Genomic DNA, 21,334 nt, shown 5'->3' on the forward strand with positions numbered 1-21,334 from the left:
GGAGTTTATTTAAAGACATTTCTTCTAGGGGATCCATGAAGCCTCTGAAATTATAGGCAATTTTTTGAAGATTTTTTGTCCAGTTCTTTGGAAAGAAGATACATTTCTCAAAGCTGTCAGCACCTCAGGTAATGATTGCCACTTATTTTTTCTGCCCATCATCATTAATAACAGCCACGCTTTTGTGCAGAGTAGTGTGGTCGTAGTGCCAAGCTAGACACCATAACAAATTCAAGACAGATAGAAGGCATCATTCAGAGACTCGGGTCTTTAATTGTCAATTGAGTAGATAAGTCTTCTACTTCTTCATTTTTATACACAACAGAGTAGAGTGCAGTCATGACCTCCAGGATCCCTTCTAGTGCCAGAACTCTAAACCCATAAATCATTAGTCACATACAGCAGGGAAGTTAAAGAGAGAGAAAATAAACAACATAGGGCCTTTGGGAACCTTTCACACTGCACCCAGCCAACAGAACCTCACAACTCCAAGCTGAAAGAGACTTAAAGCAGGATCACCAGCCCAACCCCCTCATTTCCTACAGGCTCTCTATCTTTTGATTAGTGGTTGCAGTCAATGTGTCATGTGACTGCCACTGTTTCCTGCTCTGACTCTGAGATTTACCTTATCCTCCTAAAGTCTGCTGGAAAATGGCTTTGAACTACATGCCAGCTCATCATACTAGTACAGTTGTTGGTTCCACTATACTGCCAGAGGGTGCTTCAGGGACTGTTTCAAACACCTCCTGCCCTATTTCTAATTGCCACCCTTGAACTCTGTACAACACCAAGGTGGTTACCCTGCTTCCTTCCCTCCTTTCTCTGTAGCATCTCATCTAATCCAATCAGGGTAATGACTCACTAACTTCCTTGAGCTTACCTCCCTCTTCACCTCAGTTGACTTGGCAGTGCCAAGGCTCATTCTGAGAACAGGTGTAGGACCAATCCAAACTTTGTTTGAGGGGAACCCAGGGAAGTTTTGTACTTGAAGGGGGTCAAAGTTTTGCCTTTGGGAGATTTATTTTAATCTTTTTATTAAGAAACAGAAGACTCAAAAAGAATGTTTGACCCCCCCCTCCCCCTCTGCCCAAGAGATTCAGATGAAAAGACCTGTCCCAGGGAAGAAATCTTAGGTTATTCATCTTAGGCTGATTTGAATTAAATATGGCAGCTAACAGGGATCTGTTAGCTAGATCACCCCCTGTGTCCCATTGAGGCAAAAACTGACCTACCATGTTTGTTCGGCTCTTCAACTATCTCTAAATTGCCTACTTCCTTTGAAATCTCAGACCCTGTTTCTCCATTTTTCCCCATGTCCAAAATGACCTATACACATTTATTTCACTGTCTTTGGAGTTTTCATCTTATATGAATTACCTGGGCACACGTATTAAAATGTCATTTTCTCCTGTTAATCTATTGTATGCCATTTGGATTATGGGAGTAAAGGTATTATTTTTCAGCTCCCACACGCTTCTGCCCACATGGCAGTGACAGGGACTTGCCTGGTACCTGGAACCCTTTGTACCAGTTCCAGGGACTCACTTGCTGGTTTTTTTTGTTTGTTTGTTTTGTTTTTCTTTTTTCTTTCTTTTTTTCCCCTTGGTTTTTCTGTCTCTCCTAAACTGGTGACCTGCCCAGCACCTCTGTTACTATAAATCCAGGTCCCTGTTATACTTTTTATAATGTCCTCATGGGAACTGGGTGCTGCTGCAGAATCCCAATCCTGGGTTTGTCCCAAACTCCTGGCTTCTTTCCATCTGCAGCTGCTGTCCTTTCCTGTTCTATCCCACAGCAGATAAACAGAAAGCCAATGCCTTTAGTCGGTGTTCACAGATGATATAGAATAACAGACAAAAAAAGGCAACAATTTAAAGTTAAATATTCATCACTATCCTTAAAAATAGATCATATCTTTCCCGTTACAGGGACTTTTTTCAAGTCATGTCCTCCCTTAACCTGCTCTAACCATTCTGCAATTTTCAGAAGCTTTCTTCCTTCTCTAGCTTCTACCACAGAATCACACTCCTCATATAGTTTTGTGTATTTCAGAATCTATCTACAAGCTTTACCATGCAGACATTGTGAAGGCCCAGTTTCTGCTATGAAGTGCAAGGATGAATTTATTAGGCAAGATTCTATACCTTTCTCTCACAGAGCTGATACCAGGGCTAGGGTGTCAGGTTCTTCCCAATTATACCTGTGTGGGCAAGGGATAACATTATCAAGTCAAAAGCCAAAAAAAATTAGTTAAACCTTATCAGGAACAGAGACTAGTGAGCTACCAAAATAGTTGCTGTACTTAGCATTTTATATTTTTCTTCTTGATAATGGTGAAAATAGAGGCATGCTGTAGTTGATCCCTTTCTGAGATTATATATATATATATATATATATATATATATATATATATATATATATATATATATAATGACAATAAAGTCAAAGAAGCTGTTTTTGTAATTTCCTCTCTTGTATGAACTTGCTAGGGCTGCTATAACAGAGTCCTATAGACTGGGTGGATTAAACGAAATAAATTTATTATCTCTTAATTCTGGAGACTAGGAGTCCAAGATCAAGATGTCTGTAGGGTTGGTTTCTTCTGAGGACTCTCTCCTTGGCTTGTAGATGGACATCTTCCCCTGTGTCCTAATTTCTTCTTCTTAGAAGGACATGCATTATATTGATTGGGGTCCAGACCAAAGCACTCATTTTAACTTAAGTACCTCTTTAAAGACCCTGTCTCTAAACATGGCCTGAGGCTTAATACTTAAATATATGAATTGGAGGTGGGAGATACAATTCAGCCCATAACACCTCCTGTCAAAATATAAACTAGATTCCATGGTCAAGTCTACTGGAGAAGCTTAGTTTTGCCAGATCATCCAAATGCCCGTTACTTTACATAGTTATTCATATCTACCCCATTTATTCTCACAAGTGTCCTGGCTGGTCTGTGTATTATATAAATACCCTAAGCCTAAAGAAATATTCTTGGTTTTGTCCACCTTTTTCCTAGTATAGCAAAAGCCAACCCAGGAACATCAGACATCACTCTGAGTCAGGTTACTGAATTGTAAACTGGCCTGTGCTTAATAGTTATTTTAATATTAAGCTTAAATTTACTGATCTATTAAATAATATTTATCAGTTTAATATTCATCATGGATTCCAAGTTTTCTTGGAATATTAAAATAACGGAGACTTTTATAGAGATACCATAGTAACAACTTAAGTGTGCTGTGGAGCAGACGGAAATTTCAGTGATCTGTACTCCAGAAATGATTGCCTAAAGCACATTATCTTTTTAACTTACTGCTTGAAAATGTAAATATCTGTATTATCGTAAACACTGTCACTTTATCATTTTTCACAGGATAAAATGGCATTTTCATTCTGTCACTAAAATGGGGAAAACTACCTGAGGGACTAGTTAGAGAAGGCTGTTTAAGAGTTCCGTTCAAATTTGAGTTTCAAAAAAACACACAGATTTTGAAGATGGTTAGCAATGAACTGGAACAGATCATGCTGAGGAAAAGATTAGCTGAAATACACTGATTTTCTAGACTGTAGACGACACCAAAAATTCAATTATAAATCTAATTACAACTTTAATTGTTAAACAATCAGCCGGACTACTTTTTAGTTGCTGGGTGTTTTGCTTCCTGCTGACTCACAAGCAGGTGCATCTGCAGGTGTTAACTTTGCCATCACCATGTGACCTAACAGCCTTGCTCTTTTCTACTTTTTCTATTAGAGCTTTTTACATCACAAACAGCTAAAAATGTGCGAGAGCTGAGGCACAAACCATACATCTCGATGTAGTGGCATAAACGTAAGAAAGGATTAGAGGGTAGAAGGGAAAGGGGCAGGGGTGGCAGGCCAGCAATCCTACAGTGTGCTTGACAGAATAATAGTCCTTTAGCTCCTCTAAAAATGAGCTCATGGTAAATGCATTTGGGAAATTTTCCAAATGACAGTGCTTTGGGAATTTTTAAAACACATCACAATAATAATAGGTTGAAAAATTCTATAGTTTAACCCTCCATTTCTTAATAAATTTGCTGAATATAATTTTGCAAGTGTTACTCAAAAGTCTGAGGAATTAATCAGAAAGTTAAGGAGAAAGAAAAAAGAAAGAAAGAAGGTTTTTAGGAGTCCTGTGACCAATACAAAGCCATAGGGTATTCAATAATCATATGGGGTATATACATGTAAGTCACAATCTTTGTGAATATACAGGTGGCATCATTTTATGTTGAGGTGTCATGGAAAGAGTTTATTACCTTGCTTATTTTCACTAGACAGAGCTAATTTTACATGCAAAAATGATACTAAAGCCTGTAGTTTGGCTTCTTACAAAAGCAGTCCACGTTCACACTTCTTAAATGTCTAACACTGAGATGGTTATATCTAAAAAACAATACAAAACACACACACGCATAATATTACAAAGATTTAATTTTTCAATTCTCACTGGAAAATTTAGGGCTGAGTGGCTGTGGGTAACCAAAACAAAAGAACACATTTTTTCATCCAGGATGCATCTCTCAAATGAAATTGTATGAGACTGAAATTTACAATGCCAGCAGCTTGAAGCAAATGCAATAACACTTTAAAGTAGCATTACAAGATTTATTTTTACATACTTAAAATTCAAAAACTCTTCAGAGGATACTGGAAATGGAAAATGTTTACTTTAGAAGCACTCGACTATGTTTTGGTTCAACACTAAACCGTAAAAGAATTCATGAAGCATACCCAACATGTGGTTCTTAGTCTGCTTTTAAATAGATTTTAAATAATTCAAGTGGTAGAAAAAGGAAAACAGTCTTTAATTATCCAAGATTATGAACAAAAAGGGTCTGATGGATGATCTAAAACAGTAGATACCCACCAAAATTTTATAAAATCACTTTGTTTTAGGAACTTACTCTGCAGCTCTCATCCAATAGAACTTCCTTTAATGATGAAAATGCACTAAAGTAACCACGAGTGGCTACTGAACACTTTTAATGTGGCTAGTATAAATGATTTTTTTTTTATTTTAATTAATTTTATTTAAAATTAAATAGCCACGTCTGGCCAGTGACTACTTCAAGGTATAGTGCAATTCTAGACCTAATTTACAACCAAGAATGGAGTTAAAGCCAGTTTTGGTAGTAGACATACTGATGTCCTGTCTAGATTCTCCATTCTCTCAATGGAGAGCTGAAAAGTATATATCCATATCTTGATTTATTTAGCTATTTTCCAGTTAAAGTTTAGATCTATTTTATAGTAAATTTGAAGTAAAATATAAAGAAACAAAACATTTTTACTATAATAGGTTTTGCAAAAGGAAAAACAGAATACATAAAGGTGAAATGCTGTATTTCAAATATATATGACTATATAATCATATATATAATTAAGTTTATATTAAAATTAATAGAAAACTTCTATATAGGTGATGAGCACACCTTAGTTGACATTGGATAACACATTTTAGAATTTTTATAGTTACCTAAAATAAATTAGTTATATGTGAATGATTGAAAACTATTTAAGAAGCAAATGATCATTAATAAAATTTAATAGTATATTATTGGATGCTATTAATTTAGGGAATCAAAGCAAGATTGTTGAAGGGACCAAGAGACTAATATAGGCAATTTTATGCCAACAAATTGGACAATCTAAAAGAAATAGATACATTCTTAGACACGTGCAACCTACTAGGACTGAGTCATGAAGAAATGGGAAATCTGAACTGAGAAATTGCTAGTAAAGAGATTAAATCAGTAATCAGAAACCTCCCAACAATGAAAGTGAAGGACCAGATGACTTAATTCTAACAAACCTTTAAAGAAGTAGTAACAATCCTTCTCAAACTTTTTCAAAACAAAAAAGAGGACAGAAACTTCCAAACTCATAATGTCAACATTACACTGAAAAAAAAAAGAAAAAAAAAGAAGGAAAAAAAGGAAAGGAAATCACGGGCCAATATCCCTGATTGACATAGATGCAAAAATCCTCAACAAAATAATAGTAAACAGAATTCAGAAGTACATTGAGGAAAATACACCATGAGCAAGTTAGATTAATTCATGGATTCAAGGATGGTTCAACATATGCAAAGCAATGTGATTCACTACATTAACAGAATGAAAGATAAAATCACATGATCACCTCAATAGATACGAAAAAGACATCTTATTACAGTTAAAAAATAATAATAATAACTCTCAAAATTAAACATCCTTTACGATAAAAGAAATTTGAAACAAATTGAGTATAGAGGAAACATGACTCAATGTAACCCACTATATTAAATATGACCATATGTTAGCCTTAGCTAACATAATCACTATTGGAAAGCTAAAAGCCTTTCCTCCAAGATCAGGAAAAACAAGAATGTCCACTCTGACCACTTTTATTCAACATAACACTGAACATCCTGGCCTAAGCAATTAGGCAAGAAAGAAAAATAAAAGGCATTCAAATCAATATGAAAGAATAAAAATTGTCTCTGTTGCAGATGACATATATGTATTTCCAAAAAACACTTCCCCAAAAATATTAGAAATGATAAACAAATTCAGTAGAGTTGTGAAATACAAAATTAATATACAAAAATATGTTGTGTTCCTATATAAGAACAAACTATTGGAAAGAGAATTTAAGAAAACAATCCAATTTACAATAGCATCAATAATAATAAAATATTTGGGAATAAATTTATCCAATGAGGTGAAATGTCTGTACATTGAAAACTATAAAATGTTGATGAAAAAACTGAAAAACACACAACTAAATGTATAAATGCCCCATGTGTTTGGATTAGAATAATTAATATTGTTAAAATGTCCAAAATACCCACAGCACTTTACAGATTCAATGAAATCCCTATAAAAACTCTAATGGCATTAGAATTTCTAATGAAATACAAAATACAACATTAAAATTAATAAAGAATGAAGAATGAATTACAAATATCTCAAAGAGCCAAAGCAACCTTGAAGGAAAAAAAAAAAAGATAAAGGCATTACATTTCCTGATTACAAATTAAATTTCCAAACAACCCAAATAGCATATTCTATATAATAAAGAGCTAATATGCAAAGGGGCATCACACCCTCACGCCCTCACGCCATAACGGCTCAGACACTCAACACTGGGGAGAGAGGAATGGGGACCAGCCAGGCTGTGGCTTGGAAGAGGGACAAACCACCCGCCCCGCGGTCCTGGGACCAGCATTTGCGCCTGTGGCCTGGAAGAAGGACAAGCCGCCTGCTCCGCGGTCCCGGGTACCTGTGGCTGTGGCCTATATAAAGCCGCTCGTCCATGGTCCCCTGCAGCTACAGCCAGTCTGGGCAAAGCTTGCCTGAGTCCTGGGTGCCTGCGGCCAGCCAGAGAGAAGGAAGCCCAGGTCCCGGGTGCCAGTGACCAGTTGGTGGAGGGAATCCTGGGTCCTGCGTGTGGGGCAAGGCAGAGGTGGTTCGGGGCAATCAGGCCAGCAGGGGAGTAGTTAGGGGCAATCAGGCCAGTAGGGGAACAGTTAGGGGCAATCAGGCAGGCAGGCAGAGGTGGATAGGGGCAATCAGGCAGGCAGGCAGAAGGGTTAGGGATAATCATTCAGGCAGGCAGTGGTCCTGGATTGCAAGAGGCAGTTGGAAAACCCCCGAGGGGTCCCGAATTGGAGAGGGTGTAGGCCAGGCTGAGGGACCTCCCCACACTGTGCATGAATTTTGTGCACTGGGCCTATACTCTATCTACACTAATAAAAGAGAAACATGCAAATTGACCATCCCTCCACTATGCCCACCAGCCAATCAGCTCGAGTATGCACATTACTCCAACAAAGATGGTGGTTAATTTGCATATGCAGGCATGGAACGAAGACTGAAGACAGCATAGAAGGAAGCCAAGCACTGCAGAAGGGAGCAAAGTGGTGGAGAAGGGAGGCAGCCAAGGCAACGGACATGGGATCAGAACTGAGGCAGTGGAGAAGGGAGGGAGCGAGGCAGCAGAGAAGGGAGCGAAGCAGACTTCGCTCCCTTCTCCGCTTCTCTCCAGCTGCAGGAAACCCTATTATTGCAGGTATCTTTCTGCAATGAGCCTCTAGTATCCTATGTAATAAAAGAGAAACATGGTAATTGGCGTACGACCGCTACCCTTCCCATTGGCTAATCAGGGCAATATGGAAATTAACTGCCAGCCAAGATGGCGGCCAGCAGCCAGGCAGCTTGAAATTAACATGAGGCTTGCTTGCTTCAGTGACGGAGGATTCCAACGTTCCCCACCTGCTACTGAAGGCCTCTGAGCTGCAACTCTAAGCAACTATGTAACAAATATGGAAGCTAAACAAAACCCCAGAAACCTGCTTTAGTCGCTGGGCTTCAGCCAGCAGGATCGCAACATTGTAAGGAAAGTCCAGAAACCTACTTTCAGCAGCAGAGGCCTAAGAGCTGGAGCCAAGCCTCAAAGCTAAAGCTGGCCTAGAATAAAAAAAGAAAAGAAAAAAAGGAGCGGTTGGGAGCTTCAGTCAACCCCAGCCTGAAAACAGCCCTCAGCCCCTCACCCAGACTGGCCAGGCCCCCCAGTGGGGACCCCTACCCTGAAGGGTGTGTGACCAGCTGCAAACAGCCATCATCCCCTCATCCAGGCTGGCCAGGCACCCCAGTGGGGACCCCCACCCTGAAGGATGTGTGACCAGCTGCAAACAGCCATCATCCCCTCACCCAGACTGGCCAGGCACCCCAGTGGGGACCTCCACCCTGATCCAGGACACCCCTCAGGGCAAACCAGCCGGCCCCCACCCGTGCACCAGGCTTCTACCCTATATAGTAAAAGGGTAATATGCCTCCCAGCACCGGGATCAGCGGAGCCGCGAGGCCTCCCGGCACTGGGATCAGCGTGACAGGGGGCAGCGCCCAAACCCCCTGATCGCCCTGCAGCTCTGTGTGTGACAGAGGGCGGGGCCACAACCTCCCTACCCGCCCTGCTCTGTTCGTGACAGGGGAAGGTGCCCCAACCCCCTGATCAGCCCTGCTGTGTGCCTGATAGGGGGGACTTCCCCAACCCCCTGGTCGGCCCTGCTCTGTGGGTGATAGAGGGCGGCACCCCAACCCCTTGATGGACCCTGCTCTGTGCGTGACAGGGGGCAGTGCCCCAACCCCCTGATTGGCCCTGCTCTGTGCATTACAGGGGGTGGCGCTGCAACCTCCCCATCGACCCTGCTCTGTGTGTGACAGGGGGCGGTGCCCCAACTCCCCTACTGGTCCTACTCTGTGAGTGACAGGGGGGAGCTCCTCAACCCCCTGATCTGCCCTGCTCTGTGCGTGACAGGGGACAGCTCCTCAACCCCCTGATGGGCCCGGCTCTGTGCGTGACAGGGGGGAGCTCCCCAACCCCCTGATGGGCCCTGCTCTGCGAGTGACAGGGGGCAGTGCCCCAACCCCCTGATGGGCCCTGCTCTGTGAGTGACAGGGGGCAGTGCCCCAACCCCCTGATTGGCCCTGCTCTGTGCTTGACAGGGGGTGGCACCGCAACCTCCCCATCGACCCTGCCTTGAGTGTGACAGGGGACGGTGCCCCAACCCCCCAATCGGCCCTACCCTGAGCATGACTGAGGGTGGCATCACAACCTCCCAATCTGCCCTGCTCTGTGCATGACGGGGCGGTGCCCCAACTCCCCAATCAGTCTTTTTCTGAACTCGACCAGGGGCTGCACCTAGGGATTGGGCCTTCCCTCTGCCACCTGGGAGCAGGCCTAAGCCAGCCGGTCGATATCTCCCGAGGGGTCCCAGACTGCGAGAGGGCACAGGCCGGGCTGAGGGACCCCCCCCCCCCGAGTGCACAAATTTTTGTGCACCGGGCCTCTAGTATATATATAAAAGCCTAAGTGACCATTACTACCATCTGGTAGCTATGACGCACACTGACCACCAGGGGGAAGATGCTCAACACAGGAGCTGCCCACTGGTGGTTAGTGTTCTCCCACAGACAAGCTCCAGCAGCCAGCCAACCTTCTGCAGTCCCTCCCCCTAGCCAGCCCGGATTGGCCCTGATTGCCAACCAGGTTGAGGGACCCCACCCATGCATGAATTCGTACACCGGGCCTCTAGTTATTAGATAAAAAACAGACACATAAATCAATAACACACAAAGAGAGACCAGAAATAAAACCATGCATATTTGTTAAATTAGTTTAGGACAAAAGTGTGTGGGCTATGAAATAAAAAGGTTAGCCTCTTCAATAATGAACAAGATAATTGCCAAATTTTACTTTACCATCTGCTCATGTACAAACAGTCTAATTTGACCCTATAATGAAATGTTTAAATATATCCATACATTTTGCACAAAACGAAACCCTACCCAAATCCTCCTCCTAGAACTTGTTCACTAGGGTATTTAAAGGTGCACAACTTCACCTGACATGGAAGTTCTTTTCCAGATATTCAATTTGACCTGGGGCAGCTCAATCAAAACTTATTCTTAGTGGGAATTCTTAGAAAATGAGAGATATGGATTTATCTGGCAAATGGATATGCCGACTCCAGAACTTCAAGTCTCCCTGAGAACAAGTCAAATTCTAGCAACAACAATATTTGTAACAAATATAAAAATAAATAAATAAATGGTTGTAAGAAAGTCGATATTCACATGCAGAAGAATAAAACTGGACTACTACCTAATCCAACCAACAAAATATGAAATCAAAATGGATTAAAGATGTGAAGATAACACATGAAACCATACAACTACTAGCAGAGAACATAGGAAGTAAGCCCTTTTACATTGGTCTTAACTATTTAAGGTTAAAGGTCTTAACTATTTAAGGGGGGCGTGGATTTGACACACCAAAAACAAAGGAAACAAAAGCAAATGTAAACAGTGAGATTACGTCAAACTAAAACTCTACTGCACACCAAAGGAAACAATCAACAAAATGAAAAGGCAGCATGTGGAATGGGAAATAAAAAATTCAAAACCCCTATCTGATAAGGGTTTAATATCCAAAATATGCAAATTCTAACACTTGTTAAAATGTCTACTATCAACAATTCAAAAGAAGCACATGCTGATGAGGATGGGGAGCAAAAGGAATTCTTTACACTGTTGGTGGGCATGTAAATTGGTACAGTCCCTATGAAAAACATTATGAAGATTCCTTAACAAATTACCATATGATCCAGCAATTCCACTTCTGTGTATATATATCAAAAGGCAATGAAGTTATTATTTCAAATAGATGTCTGTACTCCTATACTCATGGCAGCATTATTCCCAATAGCCAAAGTATGAAAAGCTCCCATGTGCCAGTCAACAGAGGAATGGATAAGAAAAATATCGTATACAAAAAGTATTCAGCTAAAAAAAAAAAAAAAAAAAAAAAAAAAACACGGAAAAAATTCTGCTATTTGCAACACTGTGGATGAAACTGGAGGGCATTATGCTAAGTGAAGCTAAGTGAAATATGCCAGGCAGAGAAGAAAAACACTGCAAAGTATCACATATATTTGGATTTAAAAAAAAAAGAAAAAGGAAAAAGTTGAACTTAAAGAAACAGAGTGTAATGGTGGTTGCCATAGTAGAGTTGGGGGAAGAGGGATAAGAAAAATCTGGCAAAAAGAAACAAACTTTTACTTTACAATAAGAGTAAGATCTGAGGATCTAATGTATAACATGGTGACTATAGTTGAGAATATTGTAAGGTATAGTAGAAATTTTCTATGAGAGTAGAACTTAAGTGTTCTCCTACATACAAAATAATACTGTGAGATGATGGATTTGTTAACTCAGTGGTGGAAAGTCTTCACAATTTATACATATATCAAAACATAATGTTGTAACTTAAAATATATTACACTTATATTTGTCAAGTATCACTCAATAAAGCTGAAAAATCATTAAAAATTTAAAAAAAATAAAAGTAGTTAATGAAACTCTTAATTACCTTGACTTACTTAGGGAGAATTAAACAATAAATAGAGCATGGCATTTCCACATGTATGTGGACAATTTTTATATATCCACTGTATAACTAAGTACTAATTTTTAGAATGGTTTGGTATAATACAGATTATTTTCTGCCACTAGCTAGAAAATAAAAATTTACTTTAGAAAATTACATCCTAGTTTCTGAAAGACATCAACAAAGAATACTTGAGGGTTCACTATTTTTTGGAAATGACCTTCTTAAGGCATTGATACTTATATATAATAATGTATTTTATATATATATATATATAATTTTCATAATATATAAGATTAATTTTCATAATATATAAGATTATGAAATTTCATAATTTTCATAATATATAAGATTATGAAAATTATATGTAACACATTCTAATACTGAAAACCCATTCTTCATAATAAATAAATAATTTTTTAAAAAAGATTGCTATTTTTTGGTTGCCATTATCATTTGACAGTGAATATAAAAACAGGCTGTATTGACTTTTATTGAGTTTACATGTGACAACAGTTGTACTAATGATATTTTTCTCTAAGAAAAGTTTGTGAACAATAGTATCTGATACTGGAGCTATTTATGGTTCCTGACCTTCGCAGACAAGAAAGCATGAAAACTGGCTGGGAAAGTAAAATTAGTTATATTCATCATCATGATTTATTATTTCTCAAGTTCATTCCTGTTCTTTTATGCTACTTTAGCTGATATTTTCTGCTCAGCTATTGTCAGTTCCTTGAAAAGATGGTTGTGCTAATGATTGCAACAATAATTTAAATCTTTGAAAAAGACAATTAGATGATTATATTTTCCAAAGTTTAAAGCTTTTAAATAAAAAGGTTTATAAAGTTGGGAAAATGACACAGTTTTGAATCTTTTTCGCTAAAATAATCTTCATAATTTTGAGATTGAAAAAAAAAGTCTTTTTGTACTTGCTGTTTTCCCTTACATTTTTATTTAGTTAAATAATTGTTCAATTAATTTACTTTGTTATATGCAATTTCCATTACTATAGGTAAACGTACAAAACAGTACTTTTAGAGAATATTGAAAACTGCATGTGATTCAATCTAAATTTGTTCTGATTTCATATTGATACAGTCTAAACCTGTAGGCAAGCTTTATAATTTTACCATTATATCTCACCTTCAATGTTACCCTCGAGCATGTATTGAAAGTAGGAGAAAAACAACTGAAGCTAAACTTTGTTCAGCATTAGATTTGGATCATTTGCCTGCTGATATCACACCAAATGCAACTTATTTTTATAAATCTCAATGACCTCAGTTATGCATGGTAGATGCAAAATAAGATTGTTTCATGTGTTGTATGAATATCTAACCACTATGCTGTATACCTGAAACTGATATGATATTGAATGTCAACTGAAGTTGAAAAATAAAGATTAAAGTAAAAAGAAGCTGCAGCTCCAAGGTGGAGTCACTTGCACCCAGGAGAGCAAACCAAGACTGACTGTCATTGCACTTCCTCCCCTCCCAGGAATGTGATCCTAAACCAGTCTGTCTAGAATTCCCTGATGGAGACCAAGGAGGTATCTGCCTGATAAGAACCTACCTCCCTTCCCCCAAAGAAAGGTGCCTTGCCTGAAAAACAAAACAAAACTAAACAACAAAAACAAACAAACAAACATAAAAACACCTTTCTTTTCTTTTACTAATAACTAGCTTGTCCTGCCCAGGTCAGGTTCTACCCCTAAAAAAACTTTCCATTTTTTTGAATTCTCAGAGCACCTCTCTGTTTACTGTGGACACTACAGTTCATGAATCATTCAATAAAGCCAATTCAATTTTTAAATTTACTAATTGATTTTGTTCATTAACATTTTATTCATTGTGATGAAAATGCATTGAAGAATCATTTCTTTTTTAAGCAGTGGATTTTAGCATCCTCTTAGAATCAACATGGACCTCTGTGGAAACTTGATTCCTAAACAGATAGAGTGTGTGTTTAATTTAAAGAACATTCTGAGTAACTAATGTACTAACTGACACACATTTCATATGAACAGTAGTCATTCAAAAAATGTTCTTTAAAAGGAGACATTGATACAATCAATTGAAAAATTCCCTGTTTGAGATAAAACACACACACACACACACACACTCACACACACACACACACACATATAGAGCAGCATAGAGAGGGTCACTGGGGAAAAATATTTTCAACAATAAAGATACATTTTTTTACAAATTAGAATTTTGAAAGAAACCCTGTGATTTTAAATAAGCCCATTGCTTAATATGTTGTGAATTAAACTTTCTGAAAAAAAAATATGTAAACTTCTTAACAATGAGCATCTCTTTAAATGGCTCCAAGAAAGAAGCTGAACAATATTGCATATAAATCTAAAGCCTTCAGGACATATACAAGAACCACCAGTTACCTTAAAGTAGTAAAAATATGGATACTTTATTGTTTCCTCACCAATTGATGAGGCATTTCATGCTGTGAATATCTAGTATTTGCTTTGACAACTAGGCATATATTTATATTTTCTGCTGTTCTAGTCGGGGAATAGTTTAACATTGTCTCAGTTGATTTAATATCAACTCCAGTCAGCCTTTAGACATTTGTCAAGGTAACTGGACCAAGAACACCTAGTGAAGACTTGTCAGAAATTACACTGATATTCTTTAATGGTCTTGGTTGGCAGAGAGGATGTTGAACAGACAGTACATAAACAACACAGATCCATTGAACTATAACACTGGGAATATTAAATAGGCTGTGCTGTTTGATACCCTCCACTAGAGTAAAACCACTGAAAATTCTGACTTTCCTCTCTAGAATTTAAAGCAAAGAAAAACAACAACAACAAGTACAAACAAACAGGATTATAACAAACACAGACAGAGAGATGAAGCATTAAATTGGGATGGATTTCAGGAAATAGTGGATCTGGAGAATTAAGTCTAAGTCAAGATGAATTATCTTGAATTTCAATTAACTAGTAGTCCATAGATTAGCCGGGCAATTGTCCGGAGACAGTACTAACATTAAAATCAACTCTGTAGACAACAGAATTTCAGAAGGTAAATTATTAAAGCAAGTGCATGGAAAGCATTTATAACTCCGATTACTATTTTTAGTCCTTCAGATAGAAGACAATCTTAGTGCTAGAAATTGGAAAAGAATTTTCTTTTCCACTTTCAATATAGACCAAGTAGAATACTTCTTCTTTTTAAGATATTCATTTCTTAACTTCCTATTGTTATGCTCCCCCATATCTTTCTGATTACCTCTTTGTTTTGAGCCTCACCCTATGTAGCTGTTTGATTAATAATTTTAGCCAAGTACATTTGGATTAGAACTGATCACTTGTGTTACAATTATAGTCAGTTACTGTAAATATCAGTTTTTAGGACTTATTTACCTGCGTCCCTAGGTAACATTTTCAAGTTACTTGTGCTTCAAGCTGAGAATAGAACTGTGCTACATGTCAGTTAGTATTCTAAAATTACAAGTTTCTAGATAAGATTTGCTTGGGATATAATTTAAAGTAGCTGAAAACTTGTAGCAAATTGGTAAAAACAGTTATGATGCATTTTTTATTTTAGACATTTAATCCTTGACATAGTTGATAACATATCATAGATATTAAGATAATAGATTTGACATTTGATATCCTAACACTTTAATTAGAATTTCAAAACTTTTTGAATCAATAGATTGTCTGCTATTTTGTTTGGCAGAAGAGATGAGAGAGAATTGAGAGAAGCCTTTAAGGAGAAAAGAAAAATCATATATTTTGTAAACAAACCTATCATGTGTAAGTGCTTATACAAACTTTTTTAAAAATTAGTTTTAATGAGGTTCATTAAAATCAACGTATAGCCCAGGATAAGAATCATGGAAGAAAATTAGCCATGTTAACAGAAAAAGTTATTCACTTAACAAATGTTTACTGAGAGCCCACTAAACACAAAAATTGGGTTGAGGATCCAAAACACATGTTTCTAAGTCCTGATTGAGGTGGAGACGACAAAATTAAAGGCAGCAATAGAAGATGAGATCATAAAGTGTAGGTAAGTAGCCCCAGTGGTAGATAAAGAATATACTTCTGAAGTTTAGTGGTTCTCAAAATTCAATTGTATCAGAATTTCCTGGAGAGTCTGTTAGGACAAAGAAGGTGGGCCTCTCCCTCAAAGTTCCTATATCAATCTGGGGTGGAGCTTGAGGTTTTGCATTTCCTTATTAACAATCTGTAGGCTGCAGATATAGATACAGGTATAGATATTCCTCTTTCTTAATTTTGAATAAAATAAGGCTCAAAAAAGATAATAAGCAAACTGAAGCTAAAGACTTGCTTTTGTTAAAAAATAAGGCATTCTTTTTTTGTGTAATATGAGCAAAATTTATTTAAAAACTTTTTTTACTCTTTGCTCTAATCCTATATAATAAAAGGGTAATATACAAACTGACCCTAACAGCAGAACAACTGGGAATAACTGGTCACTATGACACACACTGACCACCAGGGGACAGACGCTCAATGCAGGAGCTGCCCCCTGGTGGTCAGTGCACTTCCACAGGGGGAGCTCTAATCAGTCACAAGCCAGGCTGATGGCTGCCAGTACAGCGGTGGTGGTGGGAGCCTCTCCCGCCTCCTCAGCAGTGGTAAGGATGTCCGACCGCAGCTTAGGCCTGCTCCCCGCTGGCAAGTGGACATCCCCTGAGGGCTCTCGGACTTCCAGAGGGATGTCTGACTGCCAGCTTAGGCCCATTCCCTTAGGGAGCGGGCCTACGCCAGCAGGTGGATATCCCCCGAGGGGTCCCAGACTGCGAGAGGGCACAGGCCAGGCTGAGGGACCGCCCCTCCCCGAGTTCACAAATTTTTGTGCACTGGGCCTCTAGTTCTATAATAATCAAGAACTATTTGGATATGCAATGAGACTTACTGAGCAGAACTACCACATAGGAAGTCCCTGTGTCTTGTCTGGGCAGTCCATTTGGATCATGTGTTATAGAAGAGTGCATTAGCACTCTGTTTAAAAAACATTTACTTGAATCAATACAAAAATTGTAGTATACTTGTCAGCAATCAAAGGGAGTGGACTACACAACACCCATACTGAGCAAAAGAACCCACACAAAAATGCATACATATTGCTTGTTTCCACTTTTATGATGTTCTAAATTTTTGTAGCATGAGAAAAGTGAGAGGGTGGTTAGCTGGGGCTAGTGATGTGGAGTGACTCTGAAAGCACTAAGAACTTTCAAAGGTGATGAAAGTGTTTTGTTTTGTTTTTTAACCTAAAAAAAATGGTGTATGGATATTACATGGGTGAGTACATGGGTGTATTCTTTGGTCAGTTAAGAGGCATAGAGATTACATGGGTGTATCCTTTTGTCAATTAAGATGTGTGCATTTCAAGATATGTAAAGTTTATCTGGAAAAATAGCAAGGAGTGATGTGGGATGTAAGGGGATGTACAAAACATATCCTGGTAGAATGTGTGTAGTTGATGATGCCAAAAGAGGCAGACAGAGAGTTCATTATACTATTTTGTTTACTTTGCTTATATTAAAAACAAACAAACAAACACAAACACCTCTTTGGATTTTAGTCAATCTCTACTACTTCTTTGGAACTTAAACATCCTTAGGTTAGTTAATAAAATAAAGTTCCTAAAACTGGAAAAAGAGGTATTTTTGTTTCTATTAAATTTATTGGGGTGACATTGGTCAACATGAACATATAGGTTTCAGGTGTGGGTTTCTATGTTATAAGATCTGTATATTGCACCAGGTGCCCACCACCCAAAGTCAAATCTTCTCCTGTCACCATATATTAAGGACCTCCTACTACTCCCAAAATAGATTTTTATTAATTCCTCTAATAATTATTCAGATGCTATTGTTCACTTTGAACAAATTATTATTTGTAGTTTTTATTTACAATTCGCAACCTTCTTTCTCCCCCAAAATTTTTTGAGGAGGGTTGCATTATTTTTTTAATGTGAGTAAATCCATAAGATGCAGACAATTAAGAAAATGTCAACAAAGAGGGATAAATAAAAATAAAACAGGGGTATAAATCATTGCAGTTAATCAGAGATTCTTAGCATACAAGGCAAAAAGATAAATACATTGGGCTGTATATGTACCTTTCCTGTGTGTTATAGGTACAAAAGAGGTCCTCTCCCTTCCTCACCCTTCCTCACTCTGTCATTATATTTGTAAAAGAATTATTCATGTGAATAATCTATAAGTACATGAGTAATATAGTAGATAATATCATGTATTAAACTGTTATTTTGTCATTAAATTTAAAAATTCTGATTTCTATTTTGCAGAAAATGATTAGTCATTTTATCTTTGTTTAAGAATGTAAGTGGCAAGTAAGACCACTGATATTGTAAAAGTATATCTTTAAAATGTATTCCTAAGGAATAATGGAAATGGAAAATCATCACTTGGCAAATACCAGATAAAAATTTTAATAAACAAGAACCACTGATGGATGCTACCATTTATGGGAAAAGTATGATAAAAAAGATGTTTACATAGTCTCATCTTTCCAGAAGACCTTGATTAATTATAAAATAAAAAATAGTAACTGTACAGTGGAGCAAACTGTCAGAAATCACCATGAACAAGGGATTAAAGTTAGCATCATGAGACATGGGACATATGCACAGTATGCACTGCCTTATGTGATGCACTGAGAAGGGCACATCATCCCTTCCCCAGTATCCCTGCCAAAAATGCAGAACCGCAATATGATCATCAGAAAACACTGGACAAGCTCAGTTGAGGGACATTCTACAAAATCAACTACCAAATATTCTTGAAAGGGTCAAGGCAATGAAAGAAAGCCTTTCAGATTGGAGAGGATTAAGAAAACTAGGAAACTAAATACAGTATGGAATTCTGGATTGGATGTGACAGCAGAAAAGAAAATAGTAAGAGAATTGAGGAAATCTGAAAAAAGTCTATAATTAGTTAACAGCATTGTATCAATGCTAATTTTATGACTTTGATAGTTTTATTGTATAGACTCTGGGATAAATGTATACATAGTAACTTATTTGCAACTTTTCTGTAAGTAGAAATGACTTGAAAAGAAAAGAAAGCATTCTGAGATTGCTCAAGACTAGCCAGCATTTTACTAGACTTAACTGCATTCCACATTTATGAAATGACCTGCGTCAAAATAATGTTTAGAGTAAATGTTGTCAGCTGGGCAACTTGCCAGCTTAAGCAGAGTATCCATAAAGTGTCTACTTTTCAATAGCATTGCAGCCCATTGATTTGTCACAAATACTTAGCTGACAGGTGTAACCTCCCTAAACTGAGGCGCTGAAACCAGGGAATTCTAGAGAATCTCCAAATAAAAGAGCTGGACAGATATTTCTGATGCACAGAGATTACAGATGAACACCTCCTAATTTTAATTTAAAAATTGTACTGAGATAGTAGATCATACAAAATACAGATCAATGAGGTCCCAAAGGAAATTCTTACCTAAGTTAAAGGAGTATTTTAGAAAACAGAGCTGTAATCAGTAGACACCCCCACACACAAATCACAAATTATAACTCCTACCTCAATTTATTTCTTTGTTGGAGAAATTTATTGATTGATTGGTAAAGTCACACCAGCTGGACTTGAGTAAGATAATTAGTAAAATCTTTCGTGATATTTTGTGGAGAACAAGGAAAAAATTGGCAGAACACATAAATAATTGCATAAAAGTTTTGGTAGTTTAATTACTGGCTGAAATGTCATGGTTAATGGGTTAGTATCACCCTGGAAGAAGGTCCAAGGAGCTTTTTCCGCAGCCAAGTCTGTATAAATGTAATACCGGTCAATGGCACATGGGACAAAAATTCAGTGATGAATGAGCACCTGCCAAAATCACAGTTATCTTTCCTCTGCCACATGACCCCTTTACATGAACACAGCTTCCAGGGAAGGGGAAGGATGTTTGATGCAAAGAAGGAGCCCTCTGTACTGCCAGAGACTGGCCAAACCAATGAGATCCTTTCTCTTAGGGAACCACACAAACTGATCATATTAACTCCACTCTTTTCCAACATCATTTCTCACTACTTTATTCATCTAAGTTAACTAAATATATCCCCAGACTCTGGACTTAAAGTTATTATAGCTATCCCAAAGCAGCAGGCATTTTGTGCACATGTTTGCCACCAACACGGATTGCCCATTACACATGGTGTTAATTTTTCTTCTCAATCAATAATAACATATAAAATGTGTTTTTCTTTGTTCATGGTACTGTAATTTATGAAGACAGATAATCTATTAAAGACTTTTAAAAATATCTATTCCAGCCCTAGCTGGTTTGGCTCAGTGGATAGAGCATCGGCCTGCGGGCTGAAGGGTCTCAGGTTCAATTCCTGTCAAGGGCACATGCCCAGGTTGCAGACTTGATCCCTAGTGTGGGGCATGCAGGAGGTAGCCGATCAATGACCCCCTCATTATTGATGTTTCTATCTCTACCTCTCTGAAGTCAATCTGTGCACCGGGCCTCATATATACTAGTACATATAAGCAAATGAGTAGTTTGTAGTCTGAGAAAATACAAAATTCACTTTTTAAAATATGGAGTGGTAAGAATTCTTTGACTTTACTATCCCTTGCTTAGTTTAGGTAGCATGTGTTTATACATTGCAGTCTTGTAATGCGCACAAGAATAATGAAGATTATCAGGGAACTTACCAACACTTGGATAACCAGGCGTAGAAGGGTCTCCTCCTGGATTCAGTGACACCATGAAGGTGTCATCGTCAAGATTTGCAGTCTTTGGTAAATCGCAAGGATCAACATATAGAAGGACACCTCCAAATCCAGCCTTTTCCAGTAGGGAAAGCTGAAAGAGGAGAATAAACTATTAAAATATTACCTTATGCATTAAAAGTTCATATACTGCCATTTCATGAATGTGACTGAGATGACTCCCTTTTCTGTGTTTGTTTTTTTTTTTCTCTTTTAAAATAAACAGATGCTTCAGACTTTCCAGTTATCAAGCCCAGCCAGAGAGTTGTTCTACCAGCCTCTCCTCTTTTTTCTCTATCTCAGTGGTTGGCAAACTGCGGAGCACGACCCACATGCGGCTCTTTGGCCCCTTGAGTGTGGCCACGAAGTTTCAATCGCACTGTACGTGTGTGCCCACATGTGGTATTTTGTGGAAGAGCCACACTCAAGGGGCCGCAGTTTGCCGACCACTGCTCTATCTCAACAATATTTACGCAACATTCCTATAATGTCAATATATGGGTAGACTCTAGTCCAGTATGGAAAGTGTCCTTATAAGAAGGGGGAGAGATAGTAGGGATATGTGTGCACAGAAAGAAAGCAAGTGAGGACACAGCAAGAACATGGC

General features: G+C 38.2%; 1 protein-coding gene across 3 annotated transcripts in view; it reads right to left on the bottom strand.

Annotated features, from left to right (window-relative positions):
- Positions 1 to 21,334, bottom strand: part of NAALADL2 (N-acetylated alpha-linked acidic dipeptidase like 2) — a 935,329-nt gene that overhangs the window by 430,147 nt on the left and 483,848 nt on the right. For all 3 annotated transcript variants that reach the window (XM_036349786.1, XM_036349785.1, XM_036349787.1), the window contains exon 5: positions 20,671 to 20,821. In XM_036349786.1, the coding sequence (XP_036205679.1) occupies positions 20,671 to 20,821 (151 nt within the window). The remainder of the gene's footprint in view (positions 1 to 20,670; positions 20,822 to 21,334) is intronic.

Source organism: Myotis myotis, unplaced genomic scaffold, assembly GCF_014108235.1.
Source record: "Myotis myotis isolate mMyoMyo1 unplaced genomic scaffold, mMyoMyo1.p scaffold_m19_p_2, whole genome shotgun sequence".
Lineage (NCBI taxonomy): Eukaryota > Metazoa > Chordata > Mammalia > Chiroptera > Vespertilionidae > Myotis > Myotis myotis.